The sequence below is a fragment of the Cataglyphis hispanica genome, chromosome 1 (assembly GCF_021464435.1).
Source record: "Cataglyphis hispanica isolate Lineage 1 chromosome 1, ULB_Chis1_1.0, whole genome shotgun sequence".
In the NCBI taxonomy this organism is placed as follows: domain Eukaryota; kingdom Metazoa; phylum Arthropoda; class Insecta; order Hymenoptera; family Formicidae; genus Cataglyphis; species Cataglyphis hispanica.
Window position 1 is genome coordinate 1,382,393 of NC_065954.1, and position 17,022 is coordinate 1,399,414.

General features: G+C 37.4%; 2 protein-coding genes across 4 annotated transcripts in view; one reads left to right on the plus strand and one right to left on the minus strand.

Annotated features, from left to right (window-relative positions):
* The first annotated feature begins 149 nt into the window (after window positions 1-149).
* LOC126855092 (coiled-coil domain-containing protein 86) lies at window positions 150-1,037 on the plus strand. Its single transcript, XM_050602467.1, has 3 exons — window positions 150-433; window positions 631-835; window positions 915-1,037. The coding sequence occupies exons 1-3, from the start codon at window positions 258-260 to the stop codon at window positions 993-995; spliced, it is 462 nt and encodes a 153-aa protein (XP_050458424.1). The 5' UTR covers window positions 150-257; the 3' UTR covers window positions 996-1,037.
* Window positions 1,038-1,084: 47 nt separating this feature from the next.
* LOC126854868 (Fanconi anemia group J protein-like) overlaps window positions 1,085-17,022 on the minus strand; it is a 42,771-nt gene continuing 26,833 nt past the window's right edge. The window contains exons 3-16 of one of the 3 annotated variants that reach the window (XM_050602006.1): window positions 15,713-16,187; window positions 11,296-11,902; window positions 10,473-10,511; window positions 4,084-4,189; window positions 3,896-3,994; window positions 3,723-3,816; window positions 3,422-3,631; window positions 2,998-3,228; window positions 2,534-2,830; window positions 2,142-2,444; window positions 1,743-2,075; window positions 1,453-1,643; window positions 1,334-1,385; window positions 1,085-1,249 (exon numbers count right to left, since the gene is read on the minus strand). In XM_050602006.1, coding sequence (XP_050457963.1) covers window positions 1,145-1,249; window positions 1,334-1,385; window positions 1,453-1,643; window positions 1,743-2,075; window positions 2,142-2,444; window positions 2,534-2,830; window positions 2,998-3,228; window positions 3,422-3,631; window positions 3,723-3,816; window positions 3,896-3,994; window positions 4,084-4,189; window positions 10,473-10,511; window positions 11,296-11,656 — 2,421 coding nt within the window. In that variant the 5' untranslated portion in view covers window positions 11,657-11,902; window positions 15,713-16,187 and the 3' untranslated portion in view covers window positions 1,085-1,144. The remainder of the gene's footprint in view (window positions 1,250-1,333; window positions 1,386-1,452; window positions 1,644-1,742; window positions 2,076-2,141; window positions 2,445-2,533; window positions 2,831-2,997; window positions 3,229-3,421; window positions 3,632-3,722; window positions 3,817-3,895; window positions 3,995-4,083; window positions 4,190-10,472; window positions 10,512-11,295; window positions 11,903-15,712; window positions 16,188-17,022) is intronic. The other 2 variants (XM_050601996.1, XM_050601989.1) reach the window with 2 other exon arrangements.

A 17,022-nucleotide genomic window follows, 5' to 3' on the forward strand; every position in this document is an offset into this window, starting at 1 on the left:
CAAATTAAAATCAAAAAAAGTTTTTATCCATAAATAATTGATCAAATATTCCATTCCTTATCCCATCAAAAAATCTTACTTTGCTTTGGTAATGCAGTCTGCCAACGGCAATCTCGATTCTGCTTCGATTATTCCCCGCTTCTCTGATTTCGACATGCCACAAGTCACAAACTACAAACCATGTGACGAAATAACCTATGAAAGTTATTTATATGAAAAAGACATATTTTGGTTGCACATTTTATTAGCATTTTCGAATGATGGAGAGTGGAGAAAAAATTACGCGTGTAGAAGATATATTAAACGAAAGCGCAGCGTCTGTGCAAACTAAAGATGTATCAGCGTCTTCATCCAATAAAGAGAAACGTGAGAAATTATGTATTCCGAGGGGTAAACCAAAATCTGGTAGGATATGGAAGGAACAAAAAACAAAGTAAGTTATATATAACTTGGTTGGAAAATTTTAAATAAAATATATATAAAATCAAAAATCTAACATACTTGTCAAAGAATTTGTTATATTATTCCCATATAATTTGCTAAATTTCTATTAAATTGCATTATTAATTAAATTACTTAAGAAAACATGAAAAATGTAAGTGAAGATAATATAAATGTACTCGTTTGCAGATTTTCTTCAATAATTAAAACACGTGGTATTCGATTATCACTAGCTAAAAAACAAAAGTTAAGAGAAGATCTGAAACGTGTTAAGGAAATGTCAAGAGAGATCAAAGCACAAAAACAGGCAGAAAAAGAGAGTAAGAAACAACGAAGAAGAGAAAATTTGAAGAGAGCAGAAGAGAATCGAAAGAAGGGTGAAGTAGTACAACCTGTGAGTAAAAATACTATTATTTACAAAATATAGCATACATTTTTGTATATTATAATTCTCATTTTATTGTCATTTTCAGATTAAAAATCTTTCAAAAATAAAAAGAATGAAGAAGAAACAATTAAGAATGATTGAAAAAAGAGACACAAGTAACATGTAATATTAAAAAAAAAAAAAAAAAAAACAAAAAAAACAATATAAATAGGACATTGAGTACTGTTATTTATAAAAAATAGTTCTTAATAAAAATATTTTTAATCTCTAGCAACGTGGATTCCTTTATATATTTAAAAAAAAAAAGTTGATCTTCTATACAGCTGTGGCACATTTTTCTCCTCTTTCACGTGCAATTTGTATTGCTACAAAATCTTCAAGTTCTGTTTGAAGATCGTAATTCCCATCATCATTTATCCACTGTGATATAAACATACATTATGTAATATATATAAATATAATTAATAGGTAATTTATTAATATTTTTGTAATAAAGTAACTTACTTTTGTTTTAATCCACTTTGGTAAATAGTTAATTTTATGTTTGTACCGGAATCTATACAATTATCTTTATAAGAATTTTATTTTCACACAAATTTTATATAACTTAGTTTTATACATACCTTTCATCTACTAGTAGCACAGCACCCCAATCATTTTTATGTCTAATACAACGGCCTAGTGCCTGGTTTAACGCCCTAAACGCGTCTACAGTATACCAATCTGAACCAGACAAGAAACCTTTGGACTTATTCAAGTCGTTATAGTTCATCTTCATAGATACATCGTTTTTATTTTTAAACGGTATACCGATCTAATAAAGAGTATATTATACATTTATGCTGCATGCATGTAAATATATGTGTAGACATGTAAATAAAATCAATATAAAATAAGGAATGTTATTATTTACTGCTAATACGCATCGAGCCTCGTTATCGCTAAAATCGATTCCTTCCGCCACTTTTCCCCTGAAAACTGCGAAAAAGATAGCTCCAGATGCCACACGAAAGGATTTAGACGACGATTCCTTGATTACATCACAATACGCTTTCATCGTCGTGACAAAATCCTCGTTATTTTTCGGTTCCACAAAAATTTCTTTCAATTTCTTGAGTTTGTCTAATGTCTTGTTACTTTTCCATCTATCGAGTAGCTTCTTCATTGCGGAGTAAGATGGAAAAAAACATAGCACACCATATGGCACTGCGTCACACACTTGAAGAACCAAATTACCGAGTTCGTCCTGTTATATAAAATCGAATTTCAACATAATATGCTCAAGCGAAAAAAGAAACAATTTTTATTTTACCTGAAAATTCCAAGAATTTATATTTTCGTAATTAGCTATCAAGGTTTTTCCATTCGGCCCACGTGGTATACATCTCACATACACTTGCTCCTTCGATATGATGTGATCAGGATTGACTATATGCGAGAATTTCGTTCCAAGTTCACTTTGGAACGACATAATGGGCGTAAGAGTACCTGAAGCAACTATCACTGAACGAGCAATACGGGCCAAAGGTCCGAAAACTATAGCGGGATTCATACATAACAGTTTCAGTTCTCGTAATGGTTTACTCTTCGTCGAAATCCAGACATTTTCGGGTATCTATAGAAAATAATTATGATGTAGCATTCGATACATAATATTATATATAGATTATAATGACAAAATTGCTCATATATATACAAACTTACAATCTTCTTACAAGGTTTCATACTTTCTTTGACACATATTTTATAATCGTTGACAAAAATATCTGTTGTTAGCATTTGTATAGCAAAACAAAGATGCTCTAAAATTTTCTTAGTATCGTGCGAAATAGTCTGAAATATTTTGTCAGGACGAGTCTCTTGTTTCATTGTCTCGAAATCCTGAATAGCCACCTTGCTAGCATGATGAAAATCGGGAAATCTCGAACTCCCAATATTATGCATATCGAGTAATACCAAAAATTCAGCACCAAGCCAATAATCACTAACCATCTCGTTGTCCTGAAATATAAATGTTTTATTACGATAGCTAAAAGTATCGATTATAATCATTTACAAAAATGTCTGAGTTATCAATTTTTTTTTGTCGTAAAAAATTTAATGATTCTTAACGATACAAACGGTAAAATTAATATAGCGTATACCGCTTAATAAATATATATACTCACATTCTGTTTAAGATCAATAGTTTCCAGGAATTTTACAATATCAGTAAGATACTTTTGAATGGTAATATAAATATTGCGATCGTGACATTTGCGATCATAATGTTTGCAATCGTTGGCAGCGATCATAAGATCATCATTTCTGAGGTTTATACTGGCAGCCTCTCGACAATTATCCTCGATATTATGAGCTTCATCAAAGATTATAATATCGCCTTTCAGATTAATCTGCATCTGCATGTTTTAATTATGTAACATGTTTAAAAGTGTTGAAAAAAGCGAAAGCAATCTGTGCTATTTTAAGATAAAGAAATTTAAGCTATATTGTAACAATGAAAAACAAGCATTTTACTTCTACTATTAGTCGTCTCTAGAATATTTTCTATTTCCAGAAAGTATATTTGATTAATAATTATTGCATGCTTACGCTTTCGCGAATCTGTGGATCCACGATATATTGGTAAGGACAAAAGATGATTTCAGCCTTGTCCATCAATGATCTCGCACCAAAGTATGGACAGATTCCGATATCTCGGCCCAACGAAACCAAATCTTCTATATCCCAAGGCGTTTTTAACCCGCTAAAAAATGTCATCCTTCTTTTACTTTGGTCATTATAGTATCGGCATTTATCTAACTGCGCGCAAAGAAAAAATAATAATCCGTTACATAATTGTTTAATCTTTAACTGCATGCGAGAATACGATATAATATATGTACATAGAAACCTTTAATGGATCGAGTAGCTCATTACACAATTCATCCTTATTCCTATTGCTATTTTGAATGCACGTATGTTTCCGGCTACTCAATATAGTCATTCTGGAAACTCATTCATTATACATTATACACTTTGCAAGGCAGTACTTTATAAGGCTGTACTTCGCGCAATCTTTTTTACCTTTTATCCTTGTACACGGTCCTTTTAAATTCTTTCACTACTTGCTCGATTTGTTTGTGCGTTCGTGTTCCGTAATATATTTTTGGCATTTTCTGTGCTCTACAATAAACAAATAATGAATTATTATACTATTTATCCTTGTACACATAATGCGCTCGAAATACTATAAATATATTTGATGCGCTTACTTGGCTTTGTGCAGAACTTTATCGCACCATTCTTCGTCGAAGTATTGTGATGAGTTTAAGAAAAAATTATCGTCTAAAGAATCCTTGTCGCTGCAGCACGAATTCTCTATTAAAAAAGTACAAATATTAAATATAACTATATATAGTAATTATTAATACTTATTATATTTATAAAAATTCTTCAACATATTGCCAGTATATATTTTATATGTACAATATTATAAGATATGTATGTATTCTTAAAATAAATGTGTGACTTTGTCTGTATTACGTAAAGAAAATAATTTTATTATTCGTTATCAAATTGAAGATGTAAAGATATATTTCTAACGTGGACAAAGAAAGCAAGATACGAAGGGACGAGCGCAAAGAATGTCAAAACATTACGAATGCTGGCATTCGTGAAAGGGCATAAATCCATTGAACGGGATCAATAGGAAGGTTTATAATCCTCTCGCAGCGCTGCGCAGCTTCGACAACAAGCCAGCTACTCGAAGAAGGCATTGAAAAGGAAGCCAGTAGAATCGCTTTTAATCCTTTCGTACAATTTACGAAGTCGTAAAAATAGAAATGACTCTCAATGACATCGAGAGCCGCGATGAAATGGCTGTTTATTCGTAATCGGATTTACAGAACGAATCTATGGCAAATAAGATTTCGGGCACTTATTCTACGAACTTAATTTTATTATTCAAAATCTTTCTCCATGGTATCGAAATTATACGCTTCTAGCTTTTCTTGATTTAGTAAAAGAGAAATTATACAGATGATAATAATAATAATAATAATATATTATTACGAAAAATTATTATTACGTAAAAGATTCAAGTTTGATAAAACGAGTGCAGTCGTAAGGTTTGGAGGTTTTATATATTTTTTCGTAGAATGATACATAAATGTGAAAAATAACCAAAAGATTAATCTCTATGATATTATTTATTCAAATTAATATTATAACGTTTCGTCTCGCGTACATGTTTCATATATCGATGTTGCACCATTGCATCGAATTACCTCTAATTCCTCTCGCATTTCCCGTTCGTGTGGACGCGTAGCGGAGCGTTTTTTCTTTCTTCCTTTTTTTTTTGTTTTTTTTTTTTTAATGCACGCGCGCTCGTGTGCACTTCGCCCCGAGGATGACGGTTTCCATCGGCAAGAGTGGTATAGGGTGGATACGGTAGTATGAGCAAGGGGGGGCCTGATTGGCGACGGGGTGAGAAGAGAGGCTAAGACAGGAAAAGCGAGACGGGGCCAATCAGAGCGCGGACTTCGAGGGTGTCGTTGCCAGGCAACGAAACACACCCCAACACCCAAGGGGAGAAAACCCCCGGGGGATATATCATCCGGCGATACAGTCGGCGCTGAAAGTTATCGCACCCTTGAGATACGGAGAGACGCCCTTTTAACCTTGTCGACAAGCCCGGATTTTGACGCGAATCATTGAATGATGATGGATTTAATTTAATCTAAAATACAGCATCGTACAAGTTTAATTTTTAAAGCATGAAAAAATTATTGTATTAAATTTTAAATATAACCCCCTTCACGATTGCAATATCTACATTACAAAAATCATATTCGATATTATTGAAGAGCCGAGGATTACATTTAGCTAAACGTGTGTTATACAAAAGAGAGACAAGTCGTTTTACAGCAAAAGTAAATTTGTATTTTATCCTTCAAAATAAACTACTCGTATTTTCATTTAAATAAAAAAATATCAAATCAGCCCACGCGATTCTAATCTAATCGCAACTTCGATCCATTCCACGTCCATTCAGAATTACAACATCCAAGCATGAATGAACTCGTTTCACGTCGATCACTCGCGCTTGCTGTTGCATTCACTCCTCCCCCGTCAGGTTCTTCTCCTCTCCCCGCCTCTATCCGCGCACTCTCTCGTTCTATTTCTTTCTCCTCTTTCTCTCGTTTTCACTATATGCTGAATAAACAGTTGATCCGCGTACATAAAGACCGCGATTCTTCCTTTTTTTCGCCCGACACGCATTTCCGGTCCTATCCCGTCACACGAGACCGATGCGGCACTTCCACCGGCATTAATTAATCGAATCGTTGTCATTCGGCGGCGATCACCCACGTTCGTCCCTGTGAGCGCTATTTTAAAGCCGCAGCTGGCCGCGGAGACGGCCAATGAATGGAACCACGTTGCGCATTTGCGGAATTGCATTCCGATATGTCGCCCACGGATCGTCGTCTCCGATGACAAGCGTCTACTGTTTTGCCGCAATGCAGCTGCATGAGGCGAACGCGGTCCGAGTCATCGAGTTCATTCAAACGCTCCGTCACATCTCGGAACCCAAGAATGCTCAAGATATCTCAACGCTATCGAAATGTCGAGACTTTACTCCCGATATCGAGTATTTTGTATATAAATGCACGATCTGCGATCTATCTGATAGTTAAGCTGCTACAAATTCTTCTTTGAACAACAGCGAATTCTCTCTGTGAATATATACTTTTGATATAACTATTATATATATATATATATTAATCTTATTAACTTTCCAAGAGAGATTATTCTCCTGATAATCGACATCATTTAAATAAAAGTTTTGCTAAACTTGCAAACATGTTTGTAATTGTGATTGCAGCCGTAGATGAAATTAAAGCTCGTGCTTGTATGTACAATTTTCCTACAATGCTCAAATAAAACTCAAAGTACCCAAAAACTTTTTCAAAGGTCGACTCCTTTAGTTGAGACATACAATTAATTCGAGTATTTATCATCGATGATTAAGATTTAAGAGTTTCTCGCGACAGGAAAGAGAGTGGGTTGAATGTCAAGTGCCCCAATTAGCTCGCGGTTATGGTTTGATTTTAGGAAATCGTCGCTAATTGGTCGGGATTGTGGTGCTTCGCAAAACTTTATGGCCGAACGAGACAAAAGCTGGGGCGAAGTCCTTCCTAATATCCGCCAATTGCGTAGAGAAGGGGAGCAACTTTGTGCCTTCGAGAATGTTTGATAAAGGATCTCCGGACAAAAGGAAGAACGCGGACAGAGTTTCCGCGACAGATCGACTCTTCGATATAATTAGCGGTATTAATACCACACGCCACACCGATCTAACCAACCCTAAATACCGTCCAGCATTTTTTGCAATCTTTCGACGCGGGCCATTAAATTTGTGTAATATCGAAACGGCAACTCGCATTTTAAGCAAAATATATAAAACACCTATATTTTTTTTTAATTAACATATAAGAGGAGATTATTAATCTTTTATTACATATATTATACATCGATTATCGATATCGGATGCCACAGATTTTTATCGGTGTTGATGTTACATAAATAAATTATACTAGCTCAGAATATATAACGTGATTCAAAATTAAGATTCTTAAAATTTCATAAAAGTAGGTTAAAATTTCTATAGTTGAAAAAGAACGGTATTTTCAAAATATTAAATTCTCTGAAAAGTACGGACGTGAGATTATATTTTATTACGTTTATTATATAAAAATGCGATTTTACAAGATGACATCGTAAAAACAGACGATATAATTTTCTTCATTTAAAGAAAAGTATAATTAAAATTATTAAAACAATATAAAATCGAGAATAGAAAGCAGGGATAGTAAGAAATTATGACGTGACTAGAAATATAGAAAGTAAATCATAAAAGCGAAAAATATTAAAGAATCTTCTCTCTCATACAGCACACAAGATTATTATCAATGAAAAATGCAAAATATTATTAAGAATGAATTATAAAGAAAGAGAATAAAAGGCATTTTTTGGAAGAACACAAATTCCCCAAAAACAAGGATTAGCATTTAGATATTCGAGGAAGAAAATAAAGAAAGAAGGAAGAGGAAAAATTGAAAAAGAGAGAAGCGAAGTAAAGAGACAAAACAAATATACGATGAGAAAGAGGCGAGGATGGTAGAGCTGTCAAAGAGAGACGCATGAGATATCGAAAGACTCCCTTTGGCGACGAGAACGGCAGCGCAAAGGACGCGCGCGACGAGGAAGGGGTGGCGAAAGAGGATAGCGAAGTTCCGAGGGATAGGAAATCGGCGTTTGGTTGAGGGGATTGGGCGAGGGTTTGGTCGCCATGGCGACAAGCAGCCCCCGGGACCCTCGCAGCTCGTTGCCGGGGTTGGTCGAAAAGGGTGGCCCAGGGCGTCCGCCGGGCAGGTTAGGCTGGGTACGCAGCCCGAATGTCACTCGGCGCAAGGGGACACAAGGATGTCCTTCGGACGCGATGGGGAGCAGAGTGAATGCGATGAATGGTGGCGGTGGGAGGAAGAGGAAAACGAGGAGAAGGTGGTGGAGGTGGTGACGGCGGCGGGGAGTCTGCTGCGGCCCAAGATGGCCGACGACACCCACCATGTCAATAACACCCTTCTTCGGCGCAAACCGACCCCTTCCCGCGCGACTCTACCGCACACCCGCACCCCCTTGCCATCCTCCGTCATCCGCCCCCCATAGCCCGACTTTCCTAACCATCACCATGCGTCGACGACGCATCGCGTCGAGGACGAGATGTCTCGCCACCGTTTCCCCGACTTCCTGCCTCTGCCGGTAATTAACGCGACCTCCCTGTCACCGGAAAAGTGTAAAGGGACGCTTGGAAGTTGGCGGGATGACGCGCGCGCGTGGGGGGCGACGGAGCGATGGTACGACGACGGGGACCATTGCGAGCGAGGGCGTAATTCCGTTAAGTATCTTCGTAAACTTCGTTAGCTGCATTTCCCGACATTACCCACCCTACCGCGCTGCCGCGCAACCCCCGACGCGTCCCTCGCGGGGTGCAATATAGAGTCGCGTCGACGACGACGGCGGCGGCTGTGGTGGCGGAGGCTGCATAGTCGGTAATGTTACCGCCGATAGGTCGCATCGATGGTCTTTCGAGGTTGCGTAATGGACGCAAGTCGAGAGAATATATATTTCATCGAGTACTTCAACGCCGACTATTCATCATTATATACAAACGTAGCGAAAATGTCCAAATATTTACTACAGCTACATTTACTAAAACTAACTTTACACCTTCTAAGGTCAAGTTTCTCCTTTAAATCTTTCTTTAATCTTTATACAGTCGGAGAAAAAAAAGAGATAATAATACGTCCCTTATATTGCGTGTTTTACTTCTTCGAAAAATATATCTTCGAAATATAATTAGGGAAAATTACGCGTGACAATTGCAAAATTACGTTTACCAAAGAGTAAATAATTCCGTTATTGAATCATCAACGTCAGTTCGATCCATTTGATCACGTTGAGATGTGCGGGTCGGCCACACGCGATGATTATTTTGAGGATTCATGAATAATATGGATAGCACATTAGTGTTGCAAATGTAACATTAGTTACATTGGAATCGAAGATAATAATAATCATTAACCATAATTTACAAATAATATATGAGTTGATTGTACCAGGATGTGCAGTAATTTTCACCGAAGCAAATCCGCGTGTGGTTGCATGATGGCTAACGAACCGAAAACTATAGGCCGCATTACGATGCACCGTTAAATCACTTTTGTAATTCATTATGCTGTCGACAGATGTAAAATTATTCATTATCAGCTAAAACGTGTTTGAAATTGAAAGTGCGCGTTTTTCTTCGCATATAAAATATAATACATTTTAAAGATAGAGAAAATTATCTTAAATCTTTAAAAAAAAATATTTACAATTATTAAAGAGTAGATTATTAAAGATTATTAAAGAGTGAAAAAAAGGAAGTAAAAAATATTATATATACGTAGATATATGCATATATACATGTATCTATTTTGTGTACAAAGCACGGTCACAAGCACTCTTACTGCCATGATTAAAAGAAGATTTAAAATTTTAAGGATCAATTAAAAATTTTGCAAGATATTTTAAGACTTTCTCCATTACACGTTCGAAAACATAGAATCTTTTAAAATATATTGATTCTATGAATATACATTTGTCACACTATTGTATATAAAATTCTCAAGAATGTTCTTTTCTCAAAAATGTTCGTAATAAAGAAGCGCGCCATTTCATAGACAGATGTTAGTTCGGACCGGGATGCTATATTAAATATAATAACTGCGGTAGGTCTTTGCGCTCGAATGATTCGAATTATACAATATTCGCTTACTCTCTTTTCAAGTAGCGCTCCGTACAATGTGGGCAGACACCTGGAACGCGCAACGTTTCGTTTCATTCGAGATACAATGTATTCATTAAACCATGTAAAATTGAAGGAAATCTTTCTCTAGACAATTTAACTTGGCAACATGTTCATTAACAAATACGTTATTACAATCAATGTTTCAAATGTAACAGATGAAACAGAGGTAAATGTTTAACAAGTGACATTTTTCCGGTGTATTATATCAAAAATAAAGAAAGAAAAATATTTTTCCGATTTTTAACTCACCTGCATTTATTTCGTTGCTCTCCTCCCGCTGAAGTTTCTCTAAAACAGAAAAATTTTTAATTATTAAAAATGGACAAAAATTCTTAACAAAAAACGATTATTTTGATATAAAAAAAAATTTCAAATCAAATTAAATACGGTCAAAAAATACCAAGATAAATAAATAATAAAAAATATGTTGCATCATAATGCATTGTCAACTTTATATTTTTTTACTCTGTCTAACTAAGGATTTATTTGGATTTGTCAATATCGATCAATCGTATGGAGGAAATGATTTTTGATCAATTTTACCGTCAGTTAAATGATTGTCGACACAAGATTGAAGCAAAACTGGAAAAAATGAAAATTATCGCGCGCGAACCAACGCGCGGCCAGTGCAGGAAAAAAGGAAATAAAGGCGAAGAAAAAATTCCGAGGGCAACGCGGACCACGCTGAAAAGATCCTCGCTAATAGGCATTATATTTTTCGTTCTGTATATCACGAGAGGCGGATTATATAGGCCTGTCAGCGGTCTAATAACTAGTCTAAGGCCCGCCCCGCATCTGATACGGGAAAAGGACCCTTTCTCATACAATGTGCGCATTAAATACTAATCGCAATGTGCGCGAACGCTATAATGGCACCGTGTTAGATGAATTCGTGTGTGTATGACAGCTTCAAAGGGTGCCGGCATAAAAAAAAAGAAGAGAAAAAATACCATGAAATGTCGATCACTTCCCTTGGTGAAACTGTTTTCAACATTTCTTCGATAAGATGATAATATGATTCATATAAAAATTAAACTGTTATAAAGTTTTTGGTAAAATTCTCATTTTTTACCTTTAAAAATCTCATATTTAGGAAGAAAAGAGCTGGAAATATACAACATCTGTTGCGTATTGTTGAATTCAGCGCGCATCGCTCTTTCCATAGCTTCGAGAGAGAGAGAGAATAGACAAGAGTCAGAAATCGTCACGGCATAACCAGTTGTTATGCCGGTACCGTTATTAAAACAGCGCCTTCGTATTTGCGATCGCCACGAGGCCATCGGCCATTTTCTGTCGCCGCATGTCGATCCCTCGCCCCAGTGTGGTCGGTTGCTGCAATTTCCTCCCTTGCTCATCTCGGACGCGTTCTCCCTCCAAAGGGGTTGCTCTGAGTGATACTCCTCCAGTATGGGGTCGCCACACGAAGGGTTCATCTTTCATACGAGGTGGGTCGGTGGCACGGAATTTCACCCCCGTTGGGGTCGACCGCGGAGAGATAGGCCGGGATATTATCCCTCGGGAAGCCGTGTAATGAAACCGTTCCGGCACCCCCGTGGCATTATTCCCTCGCCGATATAACCACCCTGCGTAAGAATATAGGTGGTATGATACAAGGCGCAGCTGCACACGTCCGCACCGATACGTCCCCTCCTCTTTCCTCTTCTTTCATGTATGTCGTCCTTTAACGGAGGATAAACATAAGAATGAGTTGGCGTCAGCAACGAGACAGCATCATTAAGAAATCCCTGAGCTCCGCCACGTGCGCCCTTCACCCTTTTCAAGATCGACCGGTCTCGCCATTTTCAACCGATTTCTCGCGAGGGGTGCATAAAATGAATATACGCGAATCAACGTCGCACGATCATAGAATCCTGGTGTTTCCCGCATATTCGAAATACTGTGCAAATCATCGTATGTATAGAAATAAAATTTAAAATAAAACATAATTACGCATATGGATTTTTACCATTTAAGCAAGAGAGAAAAATGTATATGCGCGTAAAAAAAAAAAGTTAAAAAAAAAATATATATATATATATTTATAATATATGTTAAATGTATAATTTTATGTTTGTTAGAACGCGTAGTTGGGGATCGATCGTTTACATTTAAAACGTATTTAGAGAGAGAATAGCGTACCGTGAGCATTGTTATTAGAACAAACGTATAATTGCTTTATCCTTCATATATCGTACCAACGTGTTTCGATTACTCTCCATATTCGCAGGAACAAGATAACGAGGTATCGTGTGTCAAAAGGGATGATACTTTTTAAAAATGACGATATGTATTATGCGTTATACATAAAAGTTATGGAAATATACCTTGCATATGCAATAACGAAAACTAGTTTATAATCTTCTTCTCTCTCTTTCTCTCCCTCTCTTTCCTCCCCCTTTCCCCCTCCTCCCCCCCCTCTCTCTCTCTCTCAGCTAGCCTTTCTCCACACTGTAAATAACTCTTCATTAATTAAGAATAATAATAAAGATATTTGAAATACATTTCAAATATTTGTTGCAGGTTAATGATATAAATAAAGAATATTTAGACGTAATAACAGTTCGCCACGCATATGAAAAAGAGATTTTCGTACGTGAATGCTTTCTCTTTGATGCAGAGAATAGATACCGTATGTAACGTCATATCTTTTTGAGCCTTTTATACGTTAACATACGTTATATGAAAAACTTCTCATTTGCGTACAATTTTTCTACGATTCACTCGGGTCGCATCTTGCATTTCGTCTGCGCTTCATTTTCTCTTACTCATCCGCTCGTACCATCCCGTCGCTTTATTCCCGTTCTCATTTCTTCCTTCACCCGTACCGCCGCTAATAAAAATACTACGCTAATTAATGATTAATATCTATATGTATATATAATTTTTTCGCGAAACATCGCGCGATATATCGCCTCATACTCGAGCTTTGGTCGATAATAGACGACGCATAACATCTGATTATATAGTTTCAAATTTCAGTTTCTAAATCTGATTGCGGAAGCGTCGGCGCGTCTTTTCTTCAGATCGTTGACTTTTGCCATCAATGGAACGTCCTGTAGCAATAACCGCGCGTGTAAAGGAGCGCGGCCTGTTTTTCGAGGGCCTTACGAGAGAGAGAGAGTAAGAGCAGCTTTCGATTCATCGTACAATAATATGACGGAAATGTCAGTCAATTAATAAGCATGACGAACCTGACTAATTTCCGCCTTTGTCCGTTACGCAGCCGTGGATGGATGAATAAAGTGGCTGTTATGTGTGTATGTGCGGCCTTTATGATTGGTCAGATCCGTATCACGACAGCCGGTTCCGCTTTTACCGAGCCGCGGCCGACGAAACGCGCGGCAAAACCTCGTGAACCTTTTTAACCGCGTGCACGTGCCGGTGAGATATCGTTTTCGTTCTTAGTTCTGTATCACCCTCCTCGCCCCCTTCCTTCCATCACTCGCAAGTTTTTTTTTTTTTCTTACGCCTGCATCGTGTCGGCGTGATAGTGAAAACAAGGAGAGAAGAGGGGAAGGAGGAGAAAGAGAGAGAAAAAGAGAGAAAAAACTCTAAAAAAAATAAGATCGATTTTAAATATATATATATATATATATATATATATATATATATATATATGCATGTATATGTCTTTTTAAACAATTTTTTTAAATAACTTAAGAATTGTCAGTTTAATTACATTTACAGATTTCTCTTTTAATTAATTAATAATAATGAGATAAAAAATATTATACATATTATATACATACTAAAATTAAACTGAAATAATATTAAATAAATATGCGTGATAGAGTATAATTATAAAGCAATATCTTTAAATAAGTCTAAATGAAACAATCACTGAGAAATATGCCATCGAAGAATTTCATAGTCGAAGAATGTCATTTTACCAAAATATTCATAAAAAATTGCAAAGAGTCACAGTTTTGAAATCAGCATTTCATGTGAATACAAATCACATTTTCATATTCATAGAAATAACACGCCAGGTGAGAAACCAACAGTTACGGGCATGATCGTTTCGCCTTCGTTGTGTTTTCATTGTATGATCAAAAAATATTTGCGTACATTTCCGAGTATACATTTTTCAATATTCCTTTCGTATTTTTAGTGATTTTAAAATTTTACATATATTTCGTATTATCTACATTTAAACTCTGTAATTAAAAGGATATTAAAATCACAAATCACTTTTTCGATATCTAAGCATCAACTACAGAAATATATTCGCTAGAAATATATCCCTTAAACGACCAATAAGTAAGCTTAGTTTAACATATTACGAGAATAAATAACGTGACTTTTCATTTAAATTCATTTCACGTGATGTATGAGCCGAGCAAAATTTAAATACCAATCATTTTGATTAAAACGTTCGCATATATTGTACGAAGATTATCATTCTCGACGATAAGAACCATCACATAAACCGACACAAATCGCGCCCATTTCGATTTTGGCCAATTGCTCGAAAATTTTCCCTAATAACTGTGAGTAAAAGAAGGGGACGGGGGGGTTGTAGGGTTCGGAAGGGGTTGGAGATTTCGCTGAAAAATCATCGCGCTTTAAGCGTTTTCATTTCGTGGCATTTCTCTGGACGCGAAAGGCCGCAGGAAGGAAAAAAAGAAAACGGCAGAAGGGGGAAGGTTCGCGATGGCGTCGTTGGATCCGTTGCTGATTGGACGATGGCAAGGGTACGCATTTTTAGCCACCCTTCGGATCTGCCCTCATTGTCATTTTAATTTCGATCCCCTCGGGGGCCAACGGGAGAGTGGGGCGTACCAGAGGGAGCAGTATAGAAGCTACGCACCCTTGGCAAGATTGGTTCGACAACGCAGAAACTAGTTACGATGAAAACATAACATTATACCGGGTGTCCCCTTCTAAAGAAATGATAAAAATCTTGCAAACGATTATAATTTACGTTTATTTATTTTACTTAATTTAATCATTTATCATGGAAAAAAATTAATATTGTTGTTATTTTACTTTCTCAAGAATTTTATATATATGTCTTTTAGTCGTCGTATATTATATTTTTGATAAATACATCTTGTATCTCTGTCATAATAAATATGAGAAAACAATTTTTTGTATTAAAGATTTCTAAACATATTTTTTGGAACATCTTTTCGTATTGCGCTTTATAAATTATTAGTATATCATCATTTTTCCGCCTCAAGTTATTCTTCTCGAATTTTTGCAGCGTATCTACTTAAGTTTTACGATCTCGTGTCCTAACTATCGGAGCCGGATATAACCATTCTATTTATCGCTAACGATCGAATATCGGTGTCGATCAAACGGCGGATGACAGATCGTCTTGAAAATGAACGAAAAAAGCGGCCGATAAGGGCAAAAATAGATTAAAAAGAGAGAAAGACAAGCCAACTGACGAGAAAGAAAGAATAAGGTAACAAAAAAATGTCAGTGGGGAAGCAGGCGGAGGATGGTTAAAGGGTGGCGAGCGACGGCAAGGGGATGAGTACCTTTCATGCCTTCTCCTCCTCTTCCTCCTCTTCCTCTCGCCGAGGTTTTCCGCAGGAAGAGCACAACCCCCGGCTGCGTGTGACAGCCATTTTAATTCCGAGCCCCGAGGGGGTCCCTGATTTTCATTCCCCATGATGGAACATCACCCGCCTGCTCGCTCCCGCGTCTCGCCACCACGTCCCTCTTTTACCTCTCATCTCTCTTCCTCTTCCTCCTCCTACTATGCGGCGAAAAAGCTTTCAGACCGCATCCGCGAACACGAGGGAGCTCGGATAAGCACCACGCTCGGCGCCGTGCCGGCTATCTTGGCTGTCGCATCGCGAATCAAATAAAAGCTCCGGTTGAAGCTGGGGGGATGAACCGCCGTTTAATTTCGGGAATAAGAACTTCGCTGGCGCGCTCGAGGGCTGCTCACTTCTCACAGACATCACTATCGACTAGTCGATAAAATCCAGTTGATCACAGCCTTATTTCCTAGTTAAGTGTAAAAAAAGCTAGGAAAATAATCAAATGTATCGAGCAGCCCATTCAATGCATCGGTTAATGATCCTAATATATTTTTTCTAATAATTTTGATATAGCTTAAAATATATATATATATATATCCGTTGTTATTTTTACATATAAATATTTCATGTATTGCACGTATGACTATATCAAGATCATAGAACTTTTGTGTATGTGTGTGTGTGTGATCCTTTTTTTTAGTTCAGTTCTTAAGATATTTAATAAATATATACAAATATATATTCATTATATATGTTTCCTTTTTTTTTTACTTTGGTCATGATATTTCTCGAGAACACCATTCATTTTTCGATAGTTAAATCTTTTTAAGGATGACGCGATGCTTCGCTATCGTCGTCCCTCTTTTTTCTGCCGCATGCCGAGCTAATATTCCGGCAGAGGTAGACGTACGTGAAAATTGCGTCTTTCTTCGCGCAAGTAGGTGCCTTTTTACGCGGCGCGAAACGGTAGCGACCGCGCGATATCTCGCTGCAACATCTTGTACCATTTTTTTTCCTCATTACCCTCTATCCAACCCCGCGGCACCGCCGTCGTCATCGTCGTTGTCGTCGTCGTCGTCGTCGTCGTCGTCGTCGTCGTCGTCGTCGTCGTCGTCGTCGTCGTCGTCGTCGTCGTCGTCATCGTCGTTGTTGTCCCCCGCTCTCACCGTCGCGCTCGTTCACTGACTCACCAGGGGCGTCTAATAATGTCGCCAGCCAGCCGTTCCACCCTCGGTTCAACCATCTATCCCTCCTTCCTCCCCGTCACCTCCACCGCACCCCCACGTCACCGGATGAGCGGC

What these genes read in the sequence shown, in the direction of transcription:
- LOC126855092 (XM_050602467.1), top strand. Translation starts at nt 258, where the DNA reads ATGATGGAGAGTGGAGAAAAAATTACGCGTGTAGAAGATATATTAAAC. An exon ending in TGGAAGGAACAAAAAACAAA is followed by an intron (nt 434 to 630) that starts GTAAGTTATATA and finishes ACTCGTTTGCAG; the next exon opens with ATTTTCTTCAATAATTAAAA. An exon ending in AGGGTGAAGTAGTACAACCT is followed by an intron (nt 836 to 914) that starts GTGAGTAAAAAT and finishes TGTCATTTTCAG; the next exon opens with ATTAAAAATCTTTCAAAAAT.